Source organism: Nerophis lumbriciformis, linkage group LG07, assembly GCF_033978685.3.
Source record: "Nerophis lumbriciformis linkage group LG07, RoL_Nlum_v2.1, whole genome shotgun sequence".
In the NCBI taxonomy this organism is placed as follows: domain Eukaryota; kingdom Metazoa; phylum Chordata; class Actinopteri; order Syngnathiformes; family Syngnathidae; genus Nerophis; species Nerophis lumbriciformis.
In genome coordinates, this window is record NC_084554.2 from 14,707,501 (window position 1) to 14,731,258 (window position 23,758).

The 23,758-nt window shown below is 39.3% G+C and overlaps 1 protein-coding gene across 2 annotated transcripts in view; it reads left to right on the forward strand.

Annotated features, from left to right (window-relative positions):
* Positions 1–23,758, forward strand: part of smchd1 (structural maintenance of chromosomes flexible hinge domain containing 1) — a 142,102-nt gene that overhangs the window by 75,095 nt on the left and 43,249 nt on the right. For both annotated transcript variants that reach the window (XR_009815777.1, XM_061965755.2), the window contains exons 26-35: positions 1,884–2,026; positions 2,117–2,199; positions 2,271–2,389; positions 2,469–2,630; positions 14,725–14,853; positions 14,924–15,003; positions 15,080–15,237; positions 15,308–15,423; positions 17,589–17,647; positions 17,727–17,814. Coding sequence is in view for 1 of the 2 variants with exons in the window: in XM_061965755.2 (XP_061821739.1) it covers positions 1,884–2,026; positions 2,117–2,199; positions 2,271–2,389; positions 2,469–2,630; positions 14,725–14,853; positions 14,924–15,003; positions 15,080–15,237; positions 15,308–15,423; positions 17,589–17,647; positions 17,727–17,814 (1,137 nt within the window). In the remaining variant the exon portion in view is untranslated. The remainder of the gene's footprint in view (positions 1–1,883; positions 2,027–2,116; positions 2,200–2,270; positions 2,390–2,468; positions 2,631–14,724; positions 14,854–14,923; positions 15,004–15,079; positions 15,238–15,307; positions 15,424–17,588; positions 17,648–17,726; positions 17,815–23,758) is intronic.

A 23,758-nucleotide genomic window follows, 5' to 3' on the forward strand; every position in this document is an offset into this window, starting at 1 on the left:
TTTGTGCCATGTTTTTGTGTCCTCTCAATTTATCTGTTGATTGCTATTCTGCAATTCCAATTCCGGTTTTGGAATTGGAATTGTATTATTATTGTGTGGTTGTGTATTATTTTGTTGGACTGATTATCAAATAAAAAAAATTAGATCAGACAGTACAACAAATCAATTGAATGTGTTTTAATCGGCCCCTTAAGTCATCGAGTGGGGGGAAAAAATTTAAAAGAACATTTGGTTTCATAATCCACCGGATACTACAAACCCCGTTTCCATATGAGTTGGGAAATTGTGTTTGATGTAAATATAAACGGAATACAATGATTTGCAAATCCTTTTCAACCCATATTCAGTTGAATATGCTACAAAGACAACATATTTGATGTTCAAACTGATAAACTTTTTTTTTTTTTGCAAATAATCATTAACTTTAGAATTTGATGCCAGCAACACGGGACAAAGAAGTTGGGAAAGGTGGCAATAAATACTGATAAAGTTGAGGAATGCTCATCAAACACTTATTTGGAACATCCCACAGGTGAACAGGCAAATTGGGAACAGGTGGGTGCCATGATTGGGTATAAAAGTAGATTCCATGAAATGCTCAGTCATTCACAAACAAGGATGGGGCGAGGGTCACCACTTTGTCAACAAATGCGTGAGCAAATTGTTGAACAGTTTAAGAAAAACCTTTCTCAACCAGCTATTGCAAGGAATTTAGGGATTTCACCATCTACGCTCCGTAATATCATCAAAGGGTTCAGAGAATCTGGAGAAATCACTGCACGTAAGCAGCTAAGCCCGTGACCTTCGATCCCTCAGGCTGTACTGCATCAACAAGCGACATCAGTGTGTAAAGGATATCACCACATGGGCTCAGGAACACTTCAGAAACCCACTGTCAGTAACTACAGTTGGTCGCTACATCTGTAAGTGCAACTTAAAACTCTCCCATGCAAGGCGAAAACCGTTTATCAACAACACCCAGAAACGCCGTCGGCTTCGCTGGGCCCGAGCTCATCTAAGATGGACTGATACAAAGTGGAAAAGTGTTCTGTGGTCTGACGAGTCCACATTTCAAATTGTTTTTGGAAACTGTGGATGTTGTGTCCTCCGGACCAAAGAGGAAAAGAACCATCCGGATTGTTATAGGCGCAAAGTTGAAAAGCCAGCATCTGTGATGGTATGGGGGTGTATTAGTGCCCAAGACATGGGTAACTTACACATCTGTGAAGGCGCCATTAATGCTGAAAGGTACTTACAGGTTTTGGAGCAACATATGTTGCCATCCAAGCAACGTTACCATGGACGCCCCTGCTTATTTCAGCAAGACAATGTCAAGCCTCGTGCTACATCAACGTGGCTTCATAGTAAAAGAGTGCGGGTACTAGACTGGCCTGCCTGTTGTCCAGACCTGTCTCCCATTGAAAATGTGTGGCGCATTATGAAGCCTAAAATACCACAACGGAGACCCACGGACTGTTGAACAACTTAAACTGTACATCAAGCAAGAATGGGAAAGAATTCCACCTGAGAAGCTTAAAAAATGTGTCTCCTCAGTTCCCAAACGTTTACTGAGTGTTGTTAAAAGGAAAGGCCATGTAACACAGTGGTGAACATGCCCTTTCCCAACTACTTTGGCACGTGTTGCAGCCATGAAATTCTAAGTTAATTATTATTTGCAAAAAAAATAAAAGTTTATGAGTTTGAACATCAAATATGTTGTCTTTGTAGTGCATTCAATTGAATATGGGTTGAAAAGGATTTGCAAATCATTGTATTCCGTTTATATTTACATCTAGCACAATTTCCCAACTCATATGGAAACGGGGTTTGTACATTATGCAAATGTTGACGCTCTTCAGTGTTTCACTTTAAATGTGTTTTAGGTTAATTGGACAGGATGTGTCAGTCTCGAAGATCTGATGCAGGGAAAGCTGCCAGTCATAGAGGTTCCTACACAGGCACAGAAGGAACGATTCTACCAAGTCTCCTTGCAAGACCAAAGCGTGTCTGTCGCCTTTACAATAATGTATGTCACACCAACTCCCCATTCCTCATTTGGGCATTTGAACCAACAGTCTTTCCTTCACTAAATTAAGAAAATGCTTTGTTTACACAGCGCTAGTCCAGACGAGCCAGCACGATTAAAAGCGACGATGCCGCAAAGCGCAGTGAAGCTTGGGGAAACCCTTGGAAAAATCAGTGAGTCCCAAAATAAGAAATATTACTATCATGGCTGTGCTTGTAAATGATGCCATGTTTTTATCATGTAGATCTGGAGCTTTTAGACCGATATGGTAATGCTACCAAGGCACTGAACTCCACCTGTGTGAATGACATAACTGTGGAAGCTGAGGGTCTGGTCTCATCGTCCATTGACTACTTATGGAAGGTTTGCTCGCTTTCTTCTCTGCTGTTTAATGTAATAATCACGTTTAATAATGACTGATGTAACTATGTGGCCGCTCCAGGAGAGCAGCCACTCCGTCGTCGTCACGGGTGTCAGCTTCCAGTCTGGATCACCGGGCTCCAGGGAGTTGTCTTTCACCTACCAGAGTTTCGTGGAGCGTATTATTATTAAAGTGACCACTGGCCTTCCTGCACACCTGAAACTCCTCGAAGGACCCAAACAGGTAGGAAGGACCTTTGCCTAATGCAGAGAGAACGTTCAGAAAAACATGCCGTTTGTCTACTTTATTATCGTTACAAAGATAACAGCAATACAGAGTACAGTGGTATCTCGTTTTTCCTTCGGCCCACTTTTCTAATTAGGGACCGCAATGTCCCTTTGGGACAGAGGACCCTATTGTATTTCGTGCGTTTTATTCTTTATTATTATTATTATTATTATTATTATTATTATTATTATTATTATTCCGCAGTTTGCGCTGTAATTTGACCCCCTTAACATGCTTCAAAACTCACCAAATTTGACACACACAGTACTGGCGAACAAAGCGATTTAATAAAAAAACCAAACCCCAAAACTCAAAATTGCGCTCTAGCGCCCCCTAGGAAGAAAACACAGACAAAACTGCCTCTAACTCCCAGTACGAATGTCGTAGAGACATGAAACAAAAACCTCTATGTAGGTCTCACTACAAACCTAGATTTCATACATTGACATCCTTCAGCAAAAATCAACAGGAAGTTGGCAATTCCGCCTTCAAAACAAAAGTTTTGTAAAAACAGTCATTTTTGCCTCTTTGAGCTGTAATTTGACCCCCTTAACATGCTTCAAAACTCACCAAATTTGACCCACACATCAGTACTGGCGAACAAAGCGATTTAATCAAAAAACCAAACCCCAAAACTCCAAATTGCGCTCTAGCGCCCCCTAGGAAGAAAACACGGACAAAACTGCTTCTAACTCCCAGTACGAATGTCGTAGAGACATGAAACAAAAACCTCTATGTAGGTCTCACTACAAACCTAGATTTCATACATTGACATCCTTCAGCAAAAATCAACAGGAAGTTGGCAATTCCCCCTTCAAAACAAAAGTTTTGTAAAAACAGTCATTTTTGCCTCTTTGAGCTGTAATTTGACCCCCTTAACATGTTTCAAAATTGACCAAATTTAACACACACATCAGTACTGGCGAACAAAGCGATTTAATCAAAAAACCAAACCCCAAAACTCAAAATTGCGCTCTAGCGCCCCCTAGGAAGAAAACACAGACAAAACTGCCTCTAACTCCCAGTACGAATGTCGTAGAGACATGAAACAAAAACCTCTATGTAGGTCTCACTACAAACCTAGATTTCATACATTGACATTCTTCAGCAAAAATCAACAGGAAGTTGGCAATTCCCCCTTCAAAACAAAAGTTTTGTAAAAACAGTCATTTTTGCCTCTTTGAGCTGTAATTTGACCGCCTTAACATGTTTCAAAACTCACCAAACTGGACACACACATCAGGACTTGCAAAAATTGCGATCTATCCACACAGAAAGATCCCGAGGCCGGGATTGAACTCACGACTACTCAGGACCTTTGTATTGTGAGGCAGACGCACTAACCCCTCTACCACCGTGCTAACACTAGACAAAAGTATTGGGACACTTAGGACTAACACTAGACAAAAGTATTGGGACACTTAGGACTAACAGTAGACAAAAGTATTGGGACACTTAGGACTAACACTAGGCAAAAGTATTGGGACACTTAGGACTACCAGTAGACAAAAGTATTTGGACACTTAGGACTAACACTAGACAAAAATATTGGGACACTTAGGACTAACACTGGACAAAAGTATTGGGACACTTAGGACTAACACTAGACAAAAGTATTGGGACACTTAGGCCTAACACCAGCTTGACCCCACAATGCAGAGATGGTAGGTAATGTGCGGGTAAAGATATGTTGTATGGGTGAAAGAAAGAAGCACCAGTGTAACCCCAGGATGCAGGGAAGATAGGTAATGTGCAGGTAAAGATATGTTGAATGGGTAAAGGCAGGATACACCAGCAAAAGTCGGTCCCGTCCAACGCTGCTTGCAGCTTTAATTTTTTTTCTTTTAGTAAATTTTTCCCATGTTACAGTCTGTTATTGAGCGGCTGCTCTACAACAAAATAATTTGTCTGCCTCCATTGCAACATTTAGGAATGACAAAAATATCCCACACGTTGGTGACGCTTTTGTTTTGAGTATGGCTGCAAAATAAGACAAGATGATGCCAGATATATCATAATCTCTTAGGGCTGTAACTCCAGAATGTAAAGACAGAGGCGATGTGCAGGCAAAAATGTCACACACAAAACGAAATAGAAAAAACCCCACCAAGAAACGGTAAAAATGTGTCTAATGCATCTAACATACAGTTGAACTTGGAATGGTTAAGTAAAGGAGAACTGCACTTTTTTTTGGAATTGTGTCTATCCTTCGCAATCCTTAGATGTTTCTTTTTTTATTCATTCTAACTAGAGATGTCCGATAATATCGGCCGATAAATGCGTTAAAATGTAATATCGGAAATTATCGGTATTGTTTTTTTTATTATCGGCTTCAGTTTTTTTTTGTTTTTATTTTTTATTTTATTTTATTTTTTTATTAAATCAACATAAAAAACACAAGATACACTTACAATTAGTCCACCAACCCAAAAAACTCCCTCCCCCTTTCTGTTATTAATATTCTGGTTCCTACATTATATATCAATATATATCAATACAGTCTGCAAGGGATACAGTCCGTAAGCACACATGATTGTGCGTGCTGCTGGTCCACTAATAGTACTAACCTTTAACAGTTAATTTTACTCATTTTCATTAATTACTAGTTTCTATGTAACTGTTTTTGTATTGTTTTACTTTATTTTTTATTCAAGAAAATGTTTTTAATTTATTTCTCTTATTTTATTTTATAGATTTTTTTTTAAAGTACCTTATCTTCACCATACCTGGTTGTCCAAATTAGGCATAATAATGTGTTAATTCCACGACTGTATATATCGGTTGGTCTCGGTAATTAAAGAGTTGGACAATATCGGAATATCGGATATCGGCAAAAAGGCATTATCGGACATCCCTAATTCTAACCTGTAAATAAATGCTAGCAATAGTCAGTTAACAATGAAGTAGTGATGTCATGGTATGAACATTTCTTAACACAGTTACTGTGACCAAAATTATTACGGTTATCAATATTATTGCGGTATTTTTAAATGTGCTCAACTTTTTCAAATAGTACTTACACTGAAATCTTTTAACCAAGTTTTATAAAAATAAAAAAAACAACACATTCAAAATGATTTCTCCTTTTAAAAGAAACATACCGTATTTTTCGGACTATAAGTCGCAGCTTTTTTCATAGTTTGGCCGGGCTCCAGTGCGACTTATATATGTTTTTTTTCCTTCTTTATTATGCATTTTCGGCAGGTGCGACGTATACTCCGGTGCGACTTATACTCCGAAAAATACGGTAATTGTAGATAAGAAGACAGTTTCACATACCTCAAGTAGAAATTGAATGTGCATATGAAAGCAATGCAAGTTCGTGGTATGATAACAGAAATAAAATAGGAACATTAAACTATAAAAAATAAATGTGAAAATGGCACTTTATGGATACAAGAGATAAACAATTAAAACAAATGTACGATGTAAGACCACAGAATTTTCCTCCAGAAGGTCTTATCTTTGTCCATGTGATGTCAGATGAAACAAAAATGGAGCTGTTTGGCCACAATACCCAGCAATATGTTTGGAGGAGAAATGGTGAGGCCTTTAATCCCAGGCACACCAAACCCACCGTCAAGCATGGTGGTGGTAGTATTATGCTCTGGGCCTGTTTTGCTGCCAATGGAACTGGTGCTTTAAATGGGACAATGAAAAAGAAGGATTGCCTAACCTAAAATCCTCAGCCCGGAGGTTGGGTCTTGGGCGCAGTTGGGTGTTCCAACAGGACAATGACCCCAAACACACGTCAAAAGTGGTAAAGGAATGGCTAAATCAGGCGAGAATGAAGGTTTTAGAATGGCCTTCCAAAAGTCCTGACGTGTGGACAATGCTGAAGAAACAAGTCCATGTCAGAAAAAAACAACAAAATTAGCTGAACTGCACCAATTTTGTCAAGAGGAGTGGTCAAAAATTCAACCAGAAGCTTGTGGATGGCTACCAAAAGCGCCAAGTGAAACTTGTCAAGGGACATGTAAGCAAATATTAACATTGCTGTATGTATACTTTTAACCCAGCAGATTTGCTCACATTTTCCGTAGATCCATAATATATTCATAAAAGAACCATGCATCCATCCATCCATCCATTTTTTACCGCTTGTCCCATTCAAACTTCATGAATGTTTTTTGTGACCAACAAGTATGTGCACCAATCACTCCATCACACAAAAATAAGAGTTGTAGAAATTATTGGGAACTCAACACAGCCATGACATTATGTTCTTTACAAGTGTATGTAAACTTTTGCTCGCGACTGTATGTGCTTGCGATTGGCCTTGCTAATTTGAGTTAGCTTGTCTATTAGCCAGTCCATTGTACGTCAGCATTAAGCTAGCGGCATTAGCGCTCAACCTTGATCCTGCATAATTGTATTGCTTTTTTTTAGTTTATTCCAAATGATATTATTAATCTAGCATGATTCCTACATGTATGTGCACTTCATGTGTACCAGTGACATGCGGTGAGGTTGATGGCTGGTGAGGCACTGACTTCATCACAGTCAGATTTACAAACATATGAACCCTAAAGAGTATCTTATTCACCATTTGATTGGCAGCAGTTAACGGGTTATGTTTAAAAGCTCATACCAGCATTCTTCCCTGCTTGGCACTCAGCATCAAGGGTTGGAATTGGGAGTTAAATCACCAAAAATGATTCCCGGGCGCGGCGCCGCTGCTGCCCACTGCTCCCCTCACCTCCCAGGGGGTGATCAAGGGGATGGGTCAAATGCAGAGGACAAATTTCACCACACCTAGTGTGTGTGTGACAATCATTGGTACTTTAACTTAACTTTAACTTTACACATACAAACTATAGCACACAAAAAAGCACATTTAATAAAAAAAAATGTATTATGGTCTTACCTTTACTTATAAATGAAGTCCATGCGCCGCTCCTTTTGAACAAAAGCATCGATAACTTGTTTATAGAAGTCTTCCTTATCTTTCTTCAGTTTTAAAAGTCTCTCTGTCTAGATGGAGATCTTCCTTTAATTATTACCTCCTGCTTTGATTGAAAGTCAAGTTTAGAAAACTGTTTTATTTTAGATATGTAATCCTCCATGTTAAAAGTCCAGGCGAGAGGAAAAAATAAACGATCGCTGCTAATTGTTGCTGCTTGTTGTCACTTCTTCTGCAGCCAAGTAGTCGCAAGAATGGTCTCTGGGGATCACTAGCGCCCTCTACCACCAGGCGGGATTACTGCGAGCCTCACACAGTGCGTCTTCGCAGCCGTTTTATGATTGCTCAGCACAAGAAATACGTTACACACATACAGTTGTTGACAAAATACACTGTACATTATATACCTCAGCTAACTAAACTATGGAAATGTATAATATAATTCATACAGCAATACGGTGTCACTGCACAGCAGGCTAGCAGTTAGCCGAGTCATTGCGCAATCCATGGCGAGGCTCAACTGGCTGCTGACTCACCGCAAGTCTCTTCTCAGTATTTGAACGGCAAATGTGAAAATTCAGCGATTTTTAATAAAAAGAATCTAAAACTGGTGAAGTTAAATGGAAAATAACTTTATAGTATAATCACTGGATACATTTAACAATTTAATTAATTTTTTTTCTTTTTACATTTTTTTTCTTTCCATGATGGCACGTGAGGCCCCGCCTCTCCTGCCTCGCCTGACTGCACGTCACTGATGTGTACATATAATGTACTTTCTTTCGTGTGGTTAGTTTTACTGTGACTTCATTGTGAACAATATCAAAACACCTCAAGATATTTTTTTCTAATCTAATTCAAAGGACTGTTTGAATATTTGGCAAACTAAATTGCAACATTCATGGATGGCAGAATAAAGTGTTGTTTTTGTTACCATTTATAATAAGCAGCAACAATTGAAACTGCATTGAACAAAGAGAGCAAAGTCTACCAAGTCAAATTCCTTGTGTAAAGCTGATTGTGATTCTGATATAAGAAAAAAAAAAATTATTGATGGTATTATTGATAACTCATAACACTAATGTGTTTTTAAATATACATAAAACATTTGTTTAGCATTTTTAAAGAAAACATATGCATCATTGCAAATCAAAATGATCATGTTATACATACGATGATGTCATATTGACCACCGCCATGTATATAGTGGCAATCAAGGGGAAACCCTGGTGGCAAAGCAGGTGTGTTGAGAAGCGGAGTTACGATGCATACCGCCACAGTTCCGTTAAATTTCTATAATAGCGAGGGCGAATCAGAAGCACAGAATCTGCATTTGTTACGGGTCTAGCCTGTAACAGACATGAGTGGAAAAATTTATTTTGAATGACTTTTATGATTACCGTATTTTTTGGAGTATAAGTCGCACCGAAGTATAAGTCGCACCTGCCGAAAATGCATAATAAAGAAGGAAAAAAACATACAAGTAGCACTGGAGTATAAGTCGCATTTTTGGGGAAATTTATTTGATAAAAGCTAACACCAAGAATCGAAATTTGAAAGGCAATTTAAAATAAATCAAGAATAGTGAACAACAGGCTGAATAAGTGTACGTTATATGAGGCATAAATAACCAACTGAGAAGGTGCCTGGTATGTTAACGTAACATATTATGGTAAGAGTCATTCAAATAACTATAACATATAGAACATGCTATACGTTTACCAAACAATCTGTCACTGCTAATCGCTAAATCCCATGAAATCTTATACGTCTAGTCTCTTACGTGAATGAGCTAAATAATATTATTTGATATTTTACGGTAATGTGTTAATAATTTCACACATAAGTCGCTCCTGAGTATAAGTCGCACCCCCAGCCAAACTATGAAAAAAACTGCGATTTATAGTCCGAAAAATACGGTAATTATTCATTTAAAAGTTGGCATTTGCTTAGCTGTTCCCTTTCCTCCTCTCTTTGCGCTCATCATCATCATTGCCAACTTTAAAAATTGTTAAAGTGATGTTAAATGTTTATTTGTACTATTAATTCCGCATATATATGTATTTCTACATTGTTTTCTGCAGGGTAAACTATTATTATATTCTATAAAATGTTTTTTGTACATAGTTTTTGGTGTCTGGAGCACTGGATTTAGATTATTTCTTACGAGGACAAATTGCTTCGGTTTTTGTCAGACCTTTTGCAAAAGATAACTAACATCGCTGTACTTATCTTTACAAAGACAATACAGTGTCTACTTGTGTACCTTAAGCCACTGGTGTGTACAAAAAAACACAGACAACACCATACTTGCCAACCTTGAGACCTCCAAATTCGGGAGATTGGGGGGGGTTGAGGTGGTCGGGGTGGGCGGGGACGGGGGGGGGGGGGGGGTTAAGGGGGGGAATATATTTATAGCTAGAATTCACTTAAATTCAAGTATTTCTTTTATATATATATATATAATCCAAATTATTATATATATATATATATATATATATATATATATATATATATATTTATATATATATATATATATATATATATATATATATATATATATATATATATATATATGTATATGTATATAATCCAAAATGGATTAACTCGCTGGAATAAAAAAGACAATATAACATACATCCATAAACGTGGACGCATGTGAAAAAGTGCAATATATTTATCTGTACAATAATCTATTTATTTATTTATATATATTTATTTATTTTATATATATATTTATATATTATTTATATATATTTATTATTTATATATGCACCTTATTGCTTTTTTATCCTGCGCTACCATGAGCTTATGTAACGAAATTTCATTCTTATCTGTGCTGTAAAATTCAAATTTGAATGACTATAAAAAGGAAGTCTAAGTCTATATATATATATATATATATATATATATATATATATATATATATATATATACATATATATATATGTGTGTGTGTGTATATGTATATATATATATATATATGTGTGTGTGTGTGTGTATATATATATATATATATATATATATATGTATGGACAACACTGAAAATAAGGCGGCGTGGCGGAGTTAGTAGAGCGGCCGTGACAGCAATTTGAGGGTTCCAGGTTCGATTCCAGCTTTCGCAATCATTGTCACTTAACCAACCTGCTCCAAGTGCCACCCCCACTGGTTTAAAAGCATCTTAAAGATGTCGATAATGGGTTTCACTAAGCGCTTTGACTCTCGAGAGAAAAACGGCTATAAAAATGTAATTCACTTCACTTACTTTCTCACACAATTAGGGTTGTACGAAATGGTATAGTATCGCGGTATTAATAAATCAAAAACGGTACTATACTCTGTTTGAAAAGTACCGTTTCCCGGGCACGACGGCGCGTCGTCACGTCATGACATTGCTGGTTTTGCGAGCAGAGGAGCATGTTCGGCAGCGCACAGTCACGGATTACTTACAAGTAAATAAGGTGTGTAGACAGAAAAGGGAGAACGGACGCATTTTGGTCTAAAAACTAAAGATAAAGGTGAAGTTATAACACTGAAACACCCTCAGGAAGAGGTGCTTTAGGACATGGCTAGCTAGCTAACAGCGACCATCCATTTGCAGTCGGCAGTGTTTTAGCTACTTCTAAATCACTAATCCTCGCCTCCATGGCGACAAATAAAGTAAGTTTCTTACAAGTATCATCCCTGTAGGACGAGGAAAAGCTAAACATGCTTCACTACACACCGTAGGAGGATACAATAGCTAACTGCTAACAGCAAGCTAGCACCCTGAATGTAAACAAATGCCATGGGTGGATCTACACCCGACATCCACTGTAATGATACCAAGTACAGTAGCGTATCTAGTCAATACTACTATGATTACATCTTTTTTCCTTTTTTTAGGATTCATATTTTGTTTATAAACTCAGGAAATATGTCCCTGGACACATGAGGACTTTTTTATTTATTTTTTATTTTTTTATTTTTTTTTTTTATGTCCTGTCCAGCTTCTCAGGCAAATCATATAGTTGATGTAGATGCCCATGTCGGCTGTTCAGATTTACTTTACAAAAGAGAAGTGTAGGATACTTCTCTTGTTGCCATATTTGTATTTGACTTTATTAAATGTATTTATATTATCATTTAGTGCAGCCGGGCCGGAGCAGGAGGGGATAGAAAGAGAAAAAAAAAGAAGACAGAGGGGGAAATTGTGGGGACAAGAGGGGGATTAGACAGAGAGACAAAAACAACAACAGCAAACAACAACAACAACAACAATAGAGCAACATCAGCAAATATGACATGTACAAATATGATGGTAAAAGTAATAGCAAATAAGCAGTTAGCGAAAAATAAAAAATAATACAGAAATAACAATGAGCATTATTACACTACAAATGGATCAATACAAATACCAATAGAAATAGCGCTATTGATAATGAACAATACCAATAATTTACCTTTATTATCAACAATACAGTTGTTTAAATGCAACAATACATATACATAATGATAACTTGAGATACGAAAGAATGCAGAAAAATGGAGGGGGAGAAAGAGAAGCAACCTACATTAACCTTGTAGATTGTTATAGTCACAATAGGTTAAGCTTTGTCAGTGTGCCATGTGTTACACCCAGTTTACCCTAGGGCAACAACGTTAATATATGTTTGATGAAACGTGATTATGTGCATGAGTGTAAGTATGCATATGTACTTGTATATGTACAGAATGTGTATATGTGTTTGTACAATGAATGTATATGTACAGAATGTGTATATGTGTTTGTACAGTGAATGTATATGTACAGTATGTGTATGTGTATGTTTGTATATTGAATGTGCGTGTGGATGTACGAACATTAGGTAGGTAAATATGTACTGTATTTGTGTATGTATGTGGGAGCGTAGGTACCTATGTACGTATGTGAGCATATGTGAATTTGCATGTACAATACATTCGACTCCCAGAGTGCGTGGGAGCCAGAGCACGGCCCCATCACCCCCGAGAGCCCAACCCACAAACAGGAGGCGTGGTGCCCAGGGAACCAGGGACCACCGCCCCCACGCAGCCAAGCCGGCCAGCGACAGGAACCCCAGAGCCCGACCCACCGTACCGCCCACAAGGGCCAGCAGCAGGCCGCAGACAGACGCACCCGGCAGAGGACAGGGCACGAGAAAAGCAGGGGACAGCCAGACCCCAAGCCAGCGAGAGACCACACCCCACACGGGCAGAAAGGCGAGACGCCCCGCCCGAGGGACCCAGAGACTCCCCGCAACCGGACGGGAAGACCGCCCCCGCCCCACCGGCAACCGGGCCCCCACGAGCCCACCCCCCACCCCCGGAGAGCGCGGCGAGGCCAGCCCCCGGCCACCCCACCCAAATCGGCCGCCGCAGGACCACCCAGGCACAGGGCCACGGGAACCACCCACCCCACCCGCAGGGACCCCAACGATGGAGATGGAACAACCAGCAACCGCCCCGCCGAGACCCCCCCCTGAGGGAGGGGAAAATTAAAAAATAATATTAATAAAATATATTAAAAAATAAATAAATAAATTAATTAATTAATTAATTAATAAATAAAAAAAAAGGACTTTGAATATGACCAATGTATGATCCTGTAACGACTTGGTATCGGTGTGTGAATGTGTGTGTGAATGGGTGAATGTGGAAATAGTGTCAAAGCGCTTTGAGTACCTTGAAGGTAGAAAAGCGCTATACAAGTTTAACCCATTTATCATTTATTTGACAGAAGAATAAGTGATTATTACATTTTAACAGAAGTGTAGATAGAACATGTTAAAAGAGAAAGTAAGCAGATATTACCAGTAAATGAACAAGTGGATTAATAATATTTTTTTTTACAGCTTTTCCCTTATAATTTGGACTAAATAGAATGAGAAATTACAATATTTTCAGGTCAGCAGACAAATTAGGAGCCTTTGTTTGCTTACTTACTATTAAAAGACAAATTGTCTAGTATGTTCACTATTTTATTTAAGGACTAAATTGTTCTTCGATTGCAATAAGAAACATATGTTTAGTGTACCGTAAGATGTATATATTTTTTAAATAGAGCCAATAATGCAATTTTTTTGTGGTCCGCCTTATTTAGAAAAGTACTGAAAAGTATCGAAATATATTTTGGTACCGGTTACTAAAATATTGGTATCGGGACAGCACTACACACAATACATGAACTATCTGAAGCACAATATCACAATGAAGTGAACTATAATGCAGTAAAAAAGACTACTATGAAACCGAAGAGACAGATTTGATTTTGATTTTTATTAAGGATCCCCATTAACAACCCACTAGTCTTCCTGGGGTCCACAATTCAATACAATTACAAGTAAAAGCATATAATTATAACTACACAATACAGAAAAAAAATAAAATAAATAAAAGCATCAATAAGAAAACAAAAAAACAATTTACAGTCACAGAATAATAATTACCATATAAATATAACTACACAATATATAACCAAACAAATCATCAACGAGCAGACTAATTTAAAGACTCAGATAAAATATTACTCTCTTTTTAAAAACCTGTTTACTTTCAATGCCGGTGAGAATTTGAGGCAGGTTATTCCAGAGCGATACAGATCTATAGATAAAAGATTTCCGCAAGGCATTCTTCCTGGGACGAGGGAGTATAAAATGCCCCTCACTGGACGCCCTGGTATTGTGATTATGTATAGTGCTACTGTGAACTATTTGGGCCATGTGAAAAGCAGGAGTTTTACTACCGGTTACTGATTTGAATAATATAAGAGTATTAGCTGACAACCTGTTCTGCACTGTTAGCCAGGAAAGAGAAGCATGCATTTGGTTCACATTGGTTCTTCGTGAACAACGAAGAACCAGCCTTGCTGCCCTATTCTGGACAATCTGGAGCTTACTGATCTCACCACTTGCAGCAGACGCCCAGACTGTAGAACAATAGTCAAGATGACACAAGACTAAACTCTTTAACAATTTGACAAAAGCAGCACATTTCCTGGAAACACCAACAGCCCTTCCCATCTTTGTAACTATATCACTGATATGTTTTGACCAGGATAGAGTGCAGTCCAGCATCACTGGATGATGCATCGAATACTAAAGCTGGAGGAGCAGGTGTAAGTTAAATGAATTCTTTACTTTGGGAAAGCCTTTGCAGGTGTTGAACGGCCACGGCATCGACACGGCATTCGTCGTCCAACTGTACGACAGATGGGAGAACCCGTCCACAGACCAGAGGGTTGTGGTTCACATAAAGTCGTCTTCTGATGCGCTGAAGGTGAGCTTGATGCAGATACAGATCAACCTCACTTAGTGGCGGGAAATGTAATGACGTCTTCTTGCTTCAGGTGATGAAGTCTGTTACATCTCAACCAGTGAATGAGCTTGGCCAAGCCTCTTTTACCGTGAAACGACTGAGCGGGCCTAAGTGAGTACCACCGTAACTCGATAATGTGTGTCCGGTCTGAGTTCTCCGCAAGTCTTCATTCACGCTCGTCCACTAGGGGGAACTACCAGCTGCAGTTTAAGGGGTCCTTCAATCAGAATCCCATCCACGGTCTATCGATAGATCTCACCCTCATCCCTGACACCAGTAGACCAGTGGGACTGTCAGTCATGTATGACAAGAATGTGAGATTTATAGCAGGGGGCATCTTCCCAGGTTAGTTTTATAACTTGTACATTGATGCTATTATTAGTTCCTGCTCTTCAGCAAATGGCTTTGTGCACAGTGTTTACTGTGACTGTGGTGTCTGAGGAGGGCATCCCCATTACCAACTGTAACCCGGCTGCTATTTCCATGTTTCTGTGGAGCGGAGCGCCATCGGGAACAGAACCTCCCGCTACAGTGAGTGTTCGACAAAATACCTCTTTAAAGGGGAGCATTATCACCAGACCTATGTAAGCGTCAATATATACCTTGATGTTGCAGAAAAAAGACCATATATTTTTTTAACCGATTTCCGAACTCTAAATGGGTGAATTTTGGCGAATTAAACGCCTTTCTATTATTCGCTCTTGGAGCGATGACGTCACAACGTGACGTCACATCGGGAAGCAATCCGCCATTTTCTCAAACACCAAGTCAAATCAGCTCTGTTATTTTCCGTTTTTTCGACTGTTTTCCGTACCTTGGAGACATCATGCCTCGTCGGTGTGTTGTCGGAGGGTGTAACAACACGAACAGGGACGGATTCAAGTTGCACCAGTGGCCCAAAGATGCGAAAGTGGCAAGAAATTGGACGTTTGTTCCGCACACTTTACCGACGAAAGCTATGCTACGACAGAGATGGCAAGAATGTGTGGATATCCTGCGACATTCAAAGCAGATGCATTTCCAACGATAAAGTCAAAGAAATCTGCCGCCAGACCCCCATTGAATCTGCCGGAGTGTGTGAGCAATTCAGGGACAAAGGACCTCGGTAGCATGGCAAGCAATGGCGGCAGTTTGTTCCCGCAGACGAGCGAGCTAAACCCCCTGGATGTCTTGGCTCACACCGTCCCTTATGCCACCGAAGATGATCAAGAGAAGAATATCGACCCTAGCTTCCCTGGCCTGCTGACATCAACTCCAAAACTGGACAGATCAGCTTTCAGGAAAAGAGAGCGGATGAGGGCATGTCTACAGAATATATTCCATCCATCCATTTTCTACCGCTTATTCCCTTCAGGGTCGTGGGGGGCGCTGGAGCCTATCTCAGCTACAATCGGGCGGAAGGCGGGGTACACCCTGGACAAGTCGCCACCTCATTGCAGGGCCAACACAGATAGACAGACAACATTCACACTCACATTCACACACTAGGGCCAATTTAGTGTTGCCAATCAACCTATCCCCACGTGCATGTCTTTGGAGGTGGGAGGAAGCCGGCGTACCCGGAGGGAACCCACGCAGTCACGGGGAGAACATGCAAACTCCACACAGAAAGATCCCGAGCCTGGGATTGAACCCAGGACTACTCAGCACCTTCGTATTGTGAGGCAGATGCACTAATATTAATTGATGAAAATTGGGCTGTCTGCACTCTCAAAGTGCATGTTGTTGCCAAATGTATTTCATATGCTGTAAACCTAGTTCATAGTTGTTAGTTTCCTTTAATGCCAAACAAACACATACCAATCGTTGGTTAGAAGGCGATCGCCGAATTCGTCCTCGCTTCATTTATAAGTAAAGGTAAGACCATAATAAGGTTTTTTTTTTATTAAATGTGCTTTTTTGTGTGCTACAGTTTGTATGTGTAAAGTTAAAGTTAAGTTAAAGTACCAATGATTGTCACACACACTAGGTGTGGTAAAATGTGTCCTCTGCATTTGACCCATCCCCTTGATCACCCCCTGGGAGGTGAGGGGAGCAGTGGGCAGCAGCGGCGCCGCACCCGGGAATCGTTTTTGGTGATTTAACCCCCAATTTCAACCCTTGATGCTGAGTGCCAAGCAGGGAAGAATGCTGGTATGAGCTTTTAAACATAACCCGTTAACTGCTGCCAATCAAATGGTGAATAAGATACTTTTTAGGGTTCATATGTTTGTAAATCTGACTGTGATGAAGTCAGTGCCTCACCAGTCATGAACCTCACCGCACGTCACTGGTACCACTGGTACTAATCATGTCTTAGCCATTTGCTCTGATCTGTCCTCTCAAGCTTTGACTGGTCATACCGACAAATATGGTCAATGTATCTACCAGTAGGGAATGTTTTACCTTTTGTAGCCTTGACCGAATTCCGTCAGTACTACCAGGTATCAGTTCACCTAAAATCAAGCCATATTTTGATACCTTTTGTTGCACGTGATGTCACGTCCGGTTGCAGACTAAACAGCAGCTCAAAAAAAAAAATCACTTAAACAGCACTCTGGGTGAACTCTTCCATGCCCGTTTCAAGGTATTTAGGGGCCCTAGGCAAGGGGGGAGGACCTGGGGTCCTCTACATTTATGCCAGTTTGGCCAGAGCATGGTGATCATCTGTCATTTGTGCAAACGTAACGATTGCTTATCTCTTCTCTTCTTTGCAGGCGCTGCGGCTAAGATGTAATAAACCCCCAGCAAACCAAAACAACAATTTTCACTTCAGGTAAAAAAAAGAAACTACGAACTGCTTTTTCTGCTATTTTGTTGCAACAATTGGAAACGTTTTTGTGTGTGCATTGCAGAAATAAAGACATCCCACAGGAAGTTGGACAGTACACAGTTCAGTTTTCTCTGTCCACTGGTGAAACCACAAAAGTGTCCAGTAATCAGGTTGGTTTAATGCAGTGGTTCTTAACCTGGGTTCGATCGAACCCCAGGGGTTCGGCGGAGGTCAAAACACTCATCGTGTAAATAAAAACTTCTCCCTATCGGCGTATTACGGATGCGGCAACAGCAGAAGTCAGACTGATCTGCAGGTGTGTAATTTGTTGTGAGTTTATGCACTGTGTTGGTTTTGTTCTTTGAACAAGGTGATGTTCATGCACGGTTCATTTTGTGCATCAGTAAAAAAAACATGGTAACATTTTAGTATGAGGAACATATTCACCATTAATTAATTAGTAACATATTGGCTCTTAACTAGTCATTATTAAGTACTTATTAATGCCTTATTCGGCATGGCCTTATTATAACCCTAACCCTCTAACCCTGGCCCTAATCCTCTAACCCTAACCAAATAACTCTAAATTAAATCTTTGTTACTTAGAATATGTTCCCCTAGTGTCCATAAAACTCTAAATTAAGTCTTTGTTACTTAGAATATGTTCCCCATACTAAAGTGTTACCAAAAACATATAACTTTGTCTTGAATTTGAAAAAAACAGCATTTTATTTTTCACTAAAGAAGGGTTTGGTGAAAGCGCATATGAAACTGGTGGGGTTCGGTACCTCCAACAAGGTTAAGAACCACTGGTTTAATGTTAGAATATTCACCAGCTGCAGTCAAACCAGACAGCTGAAGGCCCTACCTCCCATTCACATGTGTGAAGCTGGCCCCTCTTGTCATTTCAAGTATTGAAACACCACTGCCACTGTTTGTGCTGATTTGTACTGTCAAAAACATTTGCGCTGTATTTATTATGTTAATCTTGTATTATTATTCACACCTGTAGTGATTAGGGGATACTGGGAATAGGGACCTTTCTCATTTGACCCAATACAGTACCATCATTACACTACATATCATAGTTTGTGTGTTAATGTGGTAATAATTGTTCATTGTTTATAATACATTTATTTGAATTTACTTAAAATTGAACAGTGAGCTGATAATAATTGTGAAGTCCACTCGCTGTTGTTTTCTTACACTTCTGAGTGTCATTTGCATGTTCAGTGACAGATAGTAGACTTTGCATGCAGTTGCAATTCCAAGACATTAGATGGCGGTGATGTTGAGGCTATGAAGCACTTTTTGTAAATGAGTAATAAATGATAAATGGGTTATACTTGTATAGCGCTTTTCTACCTTCAAGGTACTCAAAGCGCTTTGACAGTATTTCCACATTCACCCATTCACACACACATTCACACACTGATGGCGGGAGCTGCCATGCAAGGCGCTAACCTGCAGCAATCAGGAGCAAGGGGTGAAGTGTCTTGCCCAAGGACACAACGGACGTGACTAGGATGGTAGATGGTGGGGATTGAACCCCAGTAACCAGCAACCCTCCGATTGCTGGCTCAGCCACTCTACCAACTTCGCCCAGTAATCTATTGACTTGTTAAAAACACACTTCATAGTTTTAATTTGTATTTTAAGGAAATAGTTAAAACAAACAAACATTTTTTTTATTTGCCATAACCATAATTGTTTTTTCTAATGAACGCACATCAACTCTGAAATGGCACTTTGCCTTGCTGTAATCAAAAACAAAATGCATAAATAAATCTACCACAAAGATCACCGCACCCACACACATATTTGCGAAATATTTATGTCCCCATATTTAAAGTTCCTGGCACTCTGAATTTGATAATTTTTTATTAGTTACACTCAAACGATTACTCAAAGCAACATAATGCTAAGTGGTCTGTGTTTATATAGTGCTTAAGTAAACCTGGAATGATAATATGAATGTATTCATACTCGCAGCCCTAATAGAAAGTGTCCGCACTCAGCATGTTGCCAAACTTCTGCAAATAAAGGCAACAAATCTGGAGACAAGTTCCTTTTTTTTGTTTTTTTTTGGAGATGATAAACAGCGCCGAGATTTTTGTTTTTTGCTGAGCCCTACAAAGTGTTTGTGCTGTAAGTCAGCGGTAGACAACCCGTCAATTGCGATCGACCAGTCGATCTTTGGGACCCAAATGTCTGTCGTGAAAATATAACAAATAAAAATAATTTATTATTATAACATCAGTGAGACCCCCACGTGGAGAGTGACTGATGACTGTATTATGATGATAGTATATATCTGTATCATGAATCAATTTAAGTGGACCCCGACTTAAAACAAGTTGAAAAACTTATTCGGGATTTACCATTTAGTGGTCAATTGTACGGAATATGTACTTCACTGTGCAACCTGCTAATAAAAGTCTCAATCAATCAATCAAACCAACCGACCCGCCAACAGGCAGGCACTTTGGCCCCTGAACACGTGGCCAAACCCACCGAGCATTGCCGCACACTACACCCACTTGTCTCGCAAACTCATGTTGCATGATGTGCCCAAGCTGCAACAACGCATCGAATATTTTCTAGCATCCATCATCAAACAACTCTTACCTCAACCGCGACCATCCTCGCTCGCCTGCGATGGGAAACTAACAAGCCAAATAATAGAGTCTGTGAACATTGTTCCAAAGTACGGGTTTTGTGTTGATTTTTTTGTGCATCCAAAAGTAAACATTGACATTTGAAAAGGCAGTAATATATGATAAAACAGGGGTCACCAACGCGGTGCCCGCGGGCACCAGGTAGCCCGTAAGGACCAGATGAGTCGCCCGCTGGCCTGTTCTAAAAATAGCTCAAATAGCAGCACTTAACCAGTGAGCTGCCTCTATTTCTTAAATTGTATTTATTTACTAGCAAGCTGGTCTTGCTTTGCTCGACATTTTTAATTCTAAGAGAGACAAAACTCAAATAGAATTTGAAAATCCAAGAAAATATTTTAAAGACTTGGTCTTCACTAACTGACAAAGAAACAGATGACAGATTTGGTGTCCAGTTCAAAGTGTGACATGGTTTATTTAAAAATTTGAGAGTTGACTTTTGTATTTTACATGAGTTATTATTTGTACAAACATGGTGCAAAGTAATTCATGATTTGTTAAAAAAATGTTAGTGGCTAGCTAGTTAAAATGGGATATTGTGATTTCACAAGACTGTCTTAGAAGTGATCATTTGAAAATGTTCAATTTGAAAAATGTGCACTTAGAGAAAATATAAAAATAAAGTGTTGCATATTGATATTTATCTGTTTCTATATATATTTATTGTGAGAAATCATTAAGATGATCAGTGTTTCCACAAAGATAAATATCATTAATTATTAATAATTACAGAGTTAAAGGTAAATTGAGCAAATTGGTTATTTCTGGCAATTTATTTAAGTGTGTATCAAACTGGTAGCCCTTCGCATTAATCAGTACCCAAGAAGTAGCTCTTGGTTTCAAAAAGGTTGGTGACCCCTGTGATAAAACAAGGTGGCAGCTACAGAAGGACTTTCTTGTTTGTCCCCTCTTTATCACACAGAAAAAACCCGCCAGGTGATAGCTGATTTTACTACTTAGGGCGCTGACGTAAGACAACCATGTAACTCGCGTCCATAGGATGAACAAATATACTACAGTAGTAAGACTATAGTGGCCATCCGTGAAAAATAATAATGTTATATTAATAAACATATTTGACGCAGGGGTAGATCTTGCTTGGGTTTTTGGCTAAGACAAGGGATCTTGGGCTCAAAGTTTGGTGAGTAGTAAGTACCAGTACCAGCTGTTTGATTGTAACATGCATCGTAGTTGTAGTTTTGATTAACCAATGCGAAGGTGTTGAACTTGCCATGTAAAACGGCTGATGCTGCTCTGTAGCGTGTATATGGCTTTGTAATGTAAATTAGCATCGAGCTAGCGCATTTTGAAAAGGCAGAGTCTTACATGCTTGCTTTGTTAGGGTGGAAAATGGTAACATTAACTAGAAGGTATCCGCACGAGTGCTTGTTTTCCAACAAGTATTCAAGTCTGTGACCGAACATGACGTCACAAGCAACAAAGATATCAAAATATGATGCCGGTAGCACCGACAGAGTTCACTCAGTACCTATGAGAGTACAGAATTTGGCACCCATTAATAACAGTTATTTACTAACACAAATGTTTTTTTGACTGCACAAAAGTTTGGGACAAGTTTGGAAAGATAATGTATTTTAGAATTACTTAAGAACCTTAACAGCACAAATGAAAAGTTCCACACCAAAAATCAGCACAAATAAACGGCAGTGGTGTTTTAATATTTGCAATGACAAGAGGGGCCAGCTTCACAAAGGTCTCACATTTTACTTTATACTTGGTCAACAGCCATACAGGTCAGACTGAGGGTGGCCGTATAAACAACTTTAACACTGTTACAAATATGCACCACACCGTGAACCCACACCAAACAAGAATGACAAACACATTTCGGGAGAACATCCGCACCGTAACACAACAGAACAAATACCCAGAACCCTTTGCAGCGCTAACTCTTCCGGGACGCTACAATATACACCCCCGCTTCCCCTTACCCCCTCAACCCCGTCCCTCCCAAACCTGCCCACCTCAACCTTCTCATGCTCTCTCATGTTAAAAAAAATAATAATGCACTTCAATAATAAATATGGCAGTGCCATGTTGGCATTTTTTCCATAACTTGAGTTGATTTATTTTGTAAAACCTTGTTACATTGTTTAATGCATCCAGCGGGGCATCACAACAAAATTAGGCATAATAATGTGTTAATTCCACGACTGTATATATCGGTATCGGTTGATAGAATCGGTAATTAAGAGTTGGACAATATCAGGATATCAGCAAAGAAGCCGTTATCGGACATCTCTCGTTCTAACTAATAACTGGTAGAATGACGTACACTAGAATGCATGTATCGATGTTGTAAGCATCCATTTGCACATCCCCTAATTGCAGAAAATTGGCCACTTGTAGCTATCTTCTCTTTCATCTTCTGAATTCCTATTCCCGTGCCACTTCTGTTGATCAGAGTAAAGGTGGAGGTCCTCATGGTTCTAGCTCAACTTCTCATAGTCAGATTGCACTTATTTAGACGGCAAACTCGGTGTGACTGAATCAAGAACGTCCCTGTCTTGCTGCTGGGATCTGAATTCTGCCCGGCAAGAGGCAAGGATTTGCTATAATCAGCAAATTGAATCTGCGGTCGCCTAGCAACCGAAGCTATACAACGATCAAACTCTGAAAATTTGGGCAAACTTTAAGCATGTTTGATTACACAAAAGATCCCCAAAACAGGCTCATGTAGCTCCGACCGGCACAAGCTACGATATTTGTTCATGTAACCAGTTAAAAACAAACATCTACATTCAACATCAACTCTACTACGTTCCAAAGGACCATGAACAAGAAGACCTAGATTTACACCCAACAAGAAAATATGGAACTAAAAACCTTTTGCAACATACGGTGCATCCGGAAAGTGTTCATAGCGTTTCACTTGTTCCACATTTTGTTAGGTAACAGCCTTATTCCAAAGTGGAATAAATTCATTTTTGTCCTCAAAGTTCTACACACACTACCACAAATGACAATGTGAAAAAGTTGTTGTTTTTTAGAAAATGTTTGCAAATTTATTGAAAATAAAAACAACTGATCGTCCTTAAAATTTCCCATCAGGTTAATTGGAGTCCACCTGTGGTAAATTGAGTGGGTTGGACATGATTTGGAAAGACTCACACCTGTCTATATACAAACCCCGTGTCCATATGAGTTGGGAAATTGTGCTAGATGTAAATATAAACGTAATACAATGATTTGCAAATCATTTTCAACCCATATTCAATTGAATGCACTACAAAGACAACATATTTGATGTTCAAACTCATAATCTTTTTTTTTTTTTTGCAAATAATAATTAAGTTAGAATTTCATGGCTGCAGCACGTGACTAAGTAGTTGGGAAAGGGCATGTTCACCACTGTGCTACATGGCTTTTCCTTTTAACAACACTCAATAAACGCTTGGGAACTGAGGAGGCACATTTT